General features: G+C 37.1%; 1 protein-coding gene across 1 annotated transcript in view; it reads left to right on the forward strand.

Moving 5' to 3' along the window:
• LOC136856746 (fatty acyl-CoA reductase 1) overlaps window positions 1–7,596 on the forward strand; it is a 324,691-nt gene extending 317,095 nt beyond the window's left edge. The window contains exon 9 of the mRNA XM_068224950.1: window positions 4,120–7,596. Coding sequence (XP_068081051.1) covers window positions 4,120–4,204 — 85 coding nt within the window. The 3' untranslated portion in view covers window positions 4,205–7,596. The remainder of the gene's footprint in view (window positions 1–4,119) is intronic.
• The last annotated feature ends 800 nt before the right edge of the window (window positions 7,597–8,396 follow it).

Genomic DNA, 8,396 nt, shown 5'->3' on the forward strand with positions numbered 1-8,396 from the left:
TGAGATCCTCGAAAGTAAGAATCCTTTGTTTGTCCAAATATGCTCATTATTGGAAACACTAGGTATTAAAAAAGCTCAATCGTTTAAAGGCCACCTCAGTAATTCCATTTACGAACACAACTATCGCTTCCCCTTCCATCTTCCCCTTCTCTTTCCCCACTTACAGCTAGCCAAGCCCCTGTACACGATGTATTAAGTAGTACAACACTAGAGCACAGCAGCGGCTGCCAAACCTGGCCACATTACATGAAAAGGGAGTCAGCTATAAAGGAACAAAATAAGGGTAAGAGCATTCACTATTCATTATTTTTTTCACTAATTTATACTTAATAATTTGGTTGTCACCATATTAGTTTGATTCTTTTCTCTTTCCAGATATGTGTTTCTACTAGATTATTACAAATTAAAAAGTTCCATACATATCAATACAGCCATACGATTCAACTTGGGGAATATTTCCTTCTTCCATTAATGTGTGCCAGCAACAGAAGTCTTTATAACAAAGATTGCAGGGGAGGCATATGTTTTAACTTTAAGAAGAATTAAAAAAATAGACCTGCTGTATTTTGAAGAAACAGCATTTTTTAATTTTTCAATTTTAATTTGGACTATGAACTTATTTTAAGATTCAGGTTGAATTTACTTGATACATACTGTTTTAAATGTGTTAGACCTTGTTTTAAATGATTATTATGTTTGTGCACACCATCCTGTAGACAATGTTTTACTTTTGCCTATTTTAATTTAGACTATTGAAACAGCTGAAGATGGCTCTTAGGAGCCAAAACATGCACTAATTGATCACTAAGAGTGTATTGATTTGGTGGATCTCCCAAACTGTTATAATTTAAATTTCATAGTCAATATGGAATAAGGATGAAGTTTTAATAACTGGTATGTTTCGAGCTGCCAGTGGAGAAATGGTGTGGAATGACATTAGTAGACGGAGAAGCTTGAGCGGAGCTTTTAGAATAGAAAAGATCATAATATAAAGATAAAGTTGAAATTCAAGAGGACGAATAGTGACAAATATTCATGTAAAGGCTGGGGAGTAAGCGATCAAGGAAAATATTTGATAAATTTCCAAGTTCTTTGAAAACATTTAAAAAAAGGCTAGGTAAACAGCTGATAGGGAGTCTGCCACTTTGGCAACAGAACTAAATGCAAATCATTGATGATTTGATTGATTGATTCCCATTAAGTACTTTCACCCCACCAACGCAGTAATTGAAACTGGCTACAGTCACAACCCATTCATCCTATCCATTTTACAAAATTGCTGAGGAACAAAAATATTGACTTTCCTCAGTACAGTTATTCATGAAAATTTATTTGTATAAGTTATGAATTAAGTTACTATCCAAGTTTCTATGTTCTTCTTGAAAAGACTGTAAGTTTAAAAATTTCATTAAGATTTAGTTGCAGGTACCCAAAAGATATGTTAGAAATCCAACATGGCATGCCTTGGATGACATCATAATTCAGTAAACAGGCAGTCAACATTTGCATATTAAACTACACAGCAGAAACATTGGACAGCAGTACATTCTATGCTTGAGGGTGAACAAATATTGAATTACACCTGGATGGGTAGCAAAGTGGGTGTAGGGGGCTTCCATTGACAAGACCATTTGTTCACAACAAGAAAGTGGGAAGTCCCCAGGTTAGAGCAACAAAGCAGCCTACAGGCCTCTACAGTAGTACCCTCTGTACAACACCATAGATCTGCTTAGGCCATTGATCTGGTTTGGTTAGACCATTGGTCAGATTAGGTTAGATCTGGTGAGAGAGAAATCCATTGGTCCGTTTTGTTGCTACCCTGGACAACACCATAGGCCTGCTTAAGCCATTGGTCTGATTTGATTAGACCACCAATGAAACATTATGAATTGAATGGTTGCAGCCCACACACATGCCACCGCAAAACGTGGCAGCCCTGAGGCCAGACATGTTGCGAGCTCTATTGGAGATAATAGCAAATTTGCCTTCAATCACAGCTGGCCAATGACAACACAGGAAGTTGTCACACTTCTGTTCTTCTGTATACCAAAATAAGAATACTTCTAGGGGTGGGTTGGTGCATCCCTGGCTACCACAAGGGAAGAATCTATCCCCACTGCTACTTCTGGTATCACTTCACATCATTTTTATATACTTATACTGTTTCCCAAATACCAAATCAATCAGTAGCGGCGATTGAGAATTAGAAGTGGGAGGGAGGGCAAAAGAATGTAGACAACAGAAAGTACCTGGGTTTGTGGAATGTAGCATGGGAGAGCGAGCAGGGTGTATACATCAAAACTGAAAAAATAAAAGCTACAAAATGGTAAGATTTTTATGTCGCCTGAGCTAATTTCAACAGAGAGGTAAAGATTGGTAGAGCACCAACTGAAGTGCGGTAATAATAATTTTTTGAGATTTTTATTCAACACTATACAATGAAACATTCACCAAAGGAACAACTACACATGTAAGAAGTACAGCATAATTATACAATTAATAATAATTTACTATTTGACTACGCACTATATAAGAAACTAATAGACACTAAAGAGACTGCCAGACTGACGAATACCTGTGGCAAGCGGGTGAATCAAACCTATATCCATGACGTTGGCTACTAGCCTTCCTCAAAGCACATGCAAAGTGTCCACTACTTGCTGTGGCCCTAAGCAAACTGGTTAGCCACGATGAATGACATTTATTGTGTATTTCTGCTAATAATTAAAGAAAATAAAGGAATTAATTAGCTGATAAGACAACAGGGCTTGTACAAATAGATTGTTTTAATAACTCCTAATTTCAGCTGGCTAAAATGGAATAAAAATGTAATGTTTTCTCCACAAAGTGAGGTGGGATGTCGGAGGGGGGGGGGGGAGGCAACTGCCCCCCCTCATCACCACTACTGACATCACTAGCAAAAGTTGTTATAGTTCTTGATTTTCTATGAAATCATATGGGATATCTTGTTCTGTAACAGTAAGTATGTAAAAAAAGTTATGTTGGACCAATGTTATCAGTGGTGGTGGTGATTATTGTTTTAAGAGGAAGTACAACTAGGCAACCATCCTCTATATAACACTAATCAGAAGGAAAAATGGAAGGGATCCGACACTTGGAAAAATGAAGATATCGGCCAAAGGAAGACAAGGGCCACAAAGGACGTGAAAATGAAAGACTCCCTAGCCCTCGCAAACCTAATAGCGTCGGGGTCGGAAAAGAATAAGAGTTGACCAAGAGAGGTCGGAAAGGATATATAAAAGTGAGGAGCCTGGCACAAGTAAGTGGAAGCAATGCCAGGACTCAGCTGACGACCCCGTGGTCGCCAACCCACGCTTCAAAGTTCAGAGTCCCTAGGGCCCCTTTTAGTCGCCTCTTACGACAGGCAGGGGATACCGTGGATGTTATTCTACCACCCCCCCCCCCCCAGGGGAACCAATGCTATCATCAAAATAAACACAGTATAATAAGGATTCCACAACTTAGTAGGATATTTCAGTTATATTACGTACAAGTGTTTATAGGTAAGTGAATTGGAAAAATCTCTGGATTCTTCATTATGTAACTAAGTCTTTAGTAGGATTTTTAAAACATTTCTTCAGTATGATCACTGAAGTTCAAGGGCATAGTGTTCAATACACAGGATATGGAGTTTATTCTTCTCATTTTTCTTATCAGATTATTAGCTCCCACTCCCATATTTTTCCTTCTTTGATGTTTTTCCTGCAAGTATTTTTTTTTTGCTAGTGGCTCTAAGTCACACCAACACAGATAGGTCTTATGGCGACGATGGGATAGGAAAGGCCTAGGAGTAGGAAAGAAGTGGCCATGGCCTGAATGAAGTTACAGCCCCAGTATTTGCCTGGTGTGAAAATGGAAAACCATGAAAGACCATCTTGAGGGCTGCCAAAAGTGGGATTCGAACCCACTATCTCCCGCATGCAAGCTCACAGTCCCTGACTGCATGGCCAACTCGCCCAGTCCTGCAAGTCTTTGTGACTTTCTTAACTCATCTACGTTTCCTAGTTTTGCAGTATTATTGCTCTTTGTATCTCTCATCCATATATAAGTAGATAACATGTTTGAACATAAAACTGAAGAAATTTTCTTTTTTCACAGGGCTGCTATCATTCACTATGGACTGTGCAGCTTGCTGCTTATTGTTCTAGTATGGTGGATTCATTCTTACATTGTGAAATGGTAATGATTCATCAAGTACTTTACTTCACTGGACAGCTCCACTGATGTGCTCTTCCTGCCAGCAGTGGTTCTAGGAGATGTTAACGCTCCTTTTCCAACATGTTTTCAGCTGACAAAAACCAGTGTTTTTAAAATATTATTTTGACAAAAATTTGCTCCTTTGTTATTCATTTTTGTAGTTATAACACCCACTTACATGATCAGCACAAGAAAATTTAAAGGAAATATAGTTGACAATTTGAATAATGACTCTTTAATTATCAGTGATTTCCATTAGTGACAGATTTTTACAGATCATCAAAAGTTATGGATGATGAGAATATTGTGACAAAATAATGAAGAGTAGAAAGAGCTATTGAAAAGACTAAATGTTTTAGTTTTCCTTAGTTGACTGAGAAGAGAATTGCTGACCTGAATACTGTAAATTGTTGATGGGGCAGATAAAAATTTCATGCTTCACCTTAACTGGTACTAATTATCAACTGTACTAATTTTCCCCACTTTTTTCACATTATTTTGACTGCCAGCGCCACAGTCAAACAGTTGAGTGCATGAAATCTTGCTGGTATAGGAACAATGGTTTATATTTGTAATGGAATGTTACAACACTTTTACCCCACCCAGTGCTAACCCCTTATCTGATTCTAGCAATTTCTTTGCGTTGGTTGGCAACCTACCTTTACCCTTCGTTCAGGTTTGGTGGTTACAAGCTGCATTCTAATGAGGTAAAGATTGCTAAATGATCAAATTACAATAATTTGATAGGCTGTAAACCTTGATCAACATTCAGAATTAATCATATTTATTTGTTTAATTACATGCTTAGTGGTTTGTTAGAAAATGAGTTGAAAGCGAATCTTTCAGTCCCTTCTGTGTAGTACCAAATGCTTATTTTTATGTTGCTTAAGTACATAGGCTATAAAATTAAGTATATCATTTGGAAAGGTTTTATTCCTTCAGAAGAGTTAAACACCCAATTAACATGAATGCATTTTCATTCATTGTAGATATATTTCAAATTAAAACTGAATGTTAGAAATGGTTTCTTATTGAAGAAATTGTAATAAAACTAATACAATAAATCATTACCTTTTAATATTACATAATGAAAATGTATAAAACCAATATATACACCACCCACCATTGCTATGGTCAACCTGTTTGTGAGTGTTTAACTGAGCTACTGTTGGTAGGGAGGGGATAGCTTTGCAGTATTGTTTCACAGGCCTGGTATAAGCACACTTTGCAAGCCAGTTTGTTTGAATCACTCACTTTTACTTATTTATTCCTATCCTTTCATTTTTCGCCTAGAGAGCTGACCTATGTTCATAAGTTAGTGTTTATGTGCCGAAACTTACATCAAACCAATAAGAGCCTGGCTCCTCAAAGGTCTGGTGTGACCAAGAAATAATAATGAGGTTCTGCTAACAATAGATTTATACAAGGTAGCATTAGAAACTAGATCCACAAGTAAGATTCCATGCTCTTGACTGTACTTACAAACTGAGGAAAGACTGACAAGATTATATCTTTCTATGCATTTACATGCCCCTCTTGACCTGGGCTATTTCATGTGTTCCTCCTTATTTCTAGAATAGTACAGTAATCAAGGTCAACACAGCAGAAAATAAATGTATACACACAAAGATGAGCTTCTCGATTCGTTTTTTTTTTTTTTAATATAATAATGCGGTACCATGTTACCCAGTGCTTGTGGATTTTATTGCTTGGAATTAGAAATGTAGTGCTGGTAGAGGACAAGATAACACTGTGTTATGTTTGAAATTTCCCAGGACTGACTTCATAATAAAAGTGCAATGACAAGTGAGACTGAATATCATGATGAATAAACTACAGTCTACTCAATACGTGAATGGTAAAATACAGTGTGGTAACGGGAGGCATGCTGGTGAGGTTTGAGTTATTCATCAGTTACTAGAAATCTATATAAATCCAATGAGCCAGAAACTACATCTCTTACTTAAATACTTGATGTAGTGTCCTTCATAAATGTGTGGAACCATGTCAGTTATTTCTATTGGTAGCTCTTCTTGCAAGATTTTTCACTGGTATTACATAGATTTCAAAGAGCAAGCAGAGAAAGACAGGTTTTCTGAGAGGCTCTTTTTTCCATAATAAGGAGATATTTCATGTGTATGATACAATGAACCAATACAATGTGTATATTTGACAGACCTTATCCAACATTATCTGTGATTTTGCTCTAGTGAATGTGTTTTTCTTGTCTCAGATTCTTTTACAAAGTTGTGGTTAATATTCCTTGTGATTTAATCTGCTACTTGCGCCTGGACAACTCACAATATGATTATAATGATTTCATTTTCCATGAACCTGACCATGGAGTTCATGTGAATAATTTTCTGTGAGTTTTTAGAAATCTATATAAATCAAATGAGCTGGAAACTACATCTCTTAGTAAAGTACTTGATGTAGTGTTCTTAATAAACGTGTGGAACCATATCGTTTGTTACTATTGCTAGTTCTTCATCCAAGATTTTCCACTGGTCCTACATAGATTTCAAAGAGCAAGCAGAGAAAGACAGGTTTACCTTGACATTAATTACAACCTCCATATTAGTTCAATCTTCCCAAGATTAAGTATATATCGGGTTGTTTACCAGCCCCCATTCATATCCCAAATGATAGGCCACCCATCAAATACTGCCAGGTCAGTATTTACAATTCTTGTATTTATTATCCACACCAAGAATCAAGAATCAAATGAGAATTAGCCAAATCTTCCAATTTAATTGGCATATTTACTATGACTTGGACATCAATATTATGTTATTAAAGTCTAGTCCATGTTATTAAAGTCTAGTCCATTAATGATACATTTTAATTGTCACATTCTCTTGTTTACTTTTTAAATAGTGATGACATTTTGTCAATATTATGTAATTAATGTCTAGTTCTTGTTTACTCTTTAAGTGTGACAACATTTTATTGTGTAAACCATTTTTAATGTGCAACTGTATTGTAAATAGGACTTAATGAATGACTTAACCTTGAGACAATCGTATAAAAGATGGCTGAAGATGCTCGATACAGTGAGCAAAACATGTACCAATTAATGTTTGTATTGTAATGTCCCTTTAGGACAATAAACATTTTATGTATTGAATTGGTGTGGATAATAAATACAAGAATTGTAAATACTAATAGTAAGTTCAATATGGGTAAAAACATGAAATTGGTTTTATGCAATACTGCCAGGTCATGAGGGGATATCGCTCTGTTTGCCACAGATATGGTAGCAATGTACCACAAGCCTACCCAACACAGGAAAATTAAAACTGCTATACCCTCTCAGGGCCCAAAGGTACAGAGCATGCGACAAACATGTTCCTACTGCCTTCAGTTATTATGCATATGCCATACCTTGGCAATAATCGGATGTGCCAAGAGACCCATTATGGGCAAATAGTACATGAACGCTGTAAACCAGGAAGCAAAGCTATACATCAGATCTTGCATGTCGAAGACTGGACTGCATGTTGGCTGCTTGGCTGAACTGGAATGGTGGTGGGCAGATTTCCAGACTGCAGGTGTATCGTACGTTCATCCCAACATATGCCAATATTTTTACCAGTATTTGCAGCATCCTCATACACCTGTAGTGTGCTCCATTCATGCGAGCAGAACACATTATTTTAGGTATGTATGTTGCCGTCAAGCCCCTCATGGTATGAACAGGGACAACCCATATAACATAGTCATTACCTTGTGATGCATTCTAGTGACAAGTACATGGACAAGTTGCTGGTCTATGGTGAGGCATGGCAGAATGCCTTACAGGTGCAGCAGCTGTATCATGAATGGTTTCCAGACAGACGCCAGCCGACATGCAGTAAGTTTCACAGTTATACATCGGGTCCCTAGGGTGGACACAACTTGATAAAGAATGTTCAATGACACTGGAATGTAATGAAGAGGTTGTTTCGGATGCCATCTGGCATAACCTGCATGTTAGTACATGGGGCCTTGCACAATCAGTCAGCCGTCAGTTATGCGCATATCGTATACCAAAAATTTCACCTGTTCCATCTACAACTACACCAGGAGCTTAATGGGTGTGATTTTGAGGCTCAAGTCTTCTGTCAATGACTATTACACCATGTAGATGAGAATGCTGCCTTTCTGTCAATAGCTTTTTATTTTTTATTTCACAACTG

Source organism: Anabrus simplex, chromosome 1, assembly GCF_040414725.1.
Source record: "Anabrus simplex isolate iqAnaSimp1 chromosome 1, ASM4041472v1, whole genome shotgun sequence".
Lineage (NCBI taxonomy): Eukaryota > Metazoa > Arthropoda > Insecta > Orthoptera > Tettigoniidae > Anabrus > Anabrus simplex.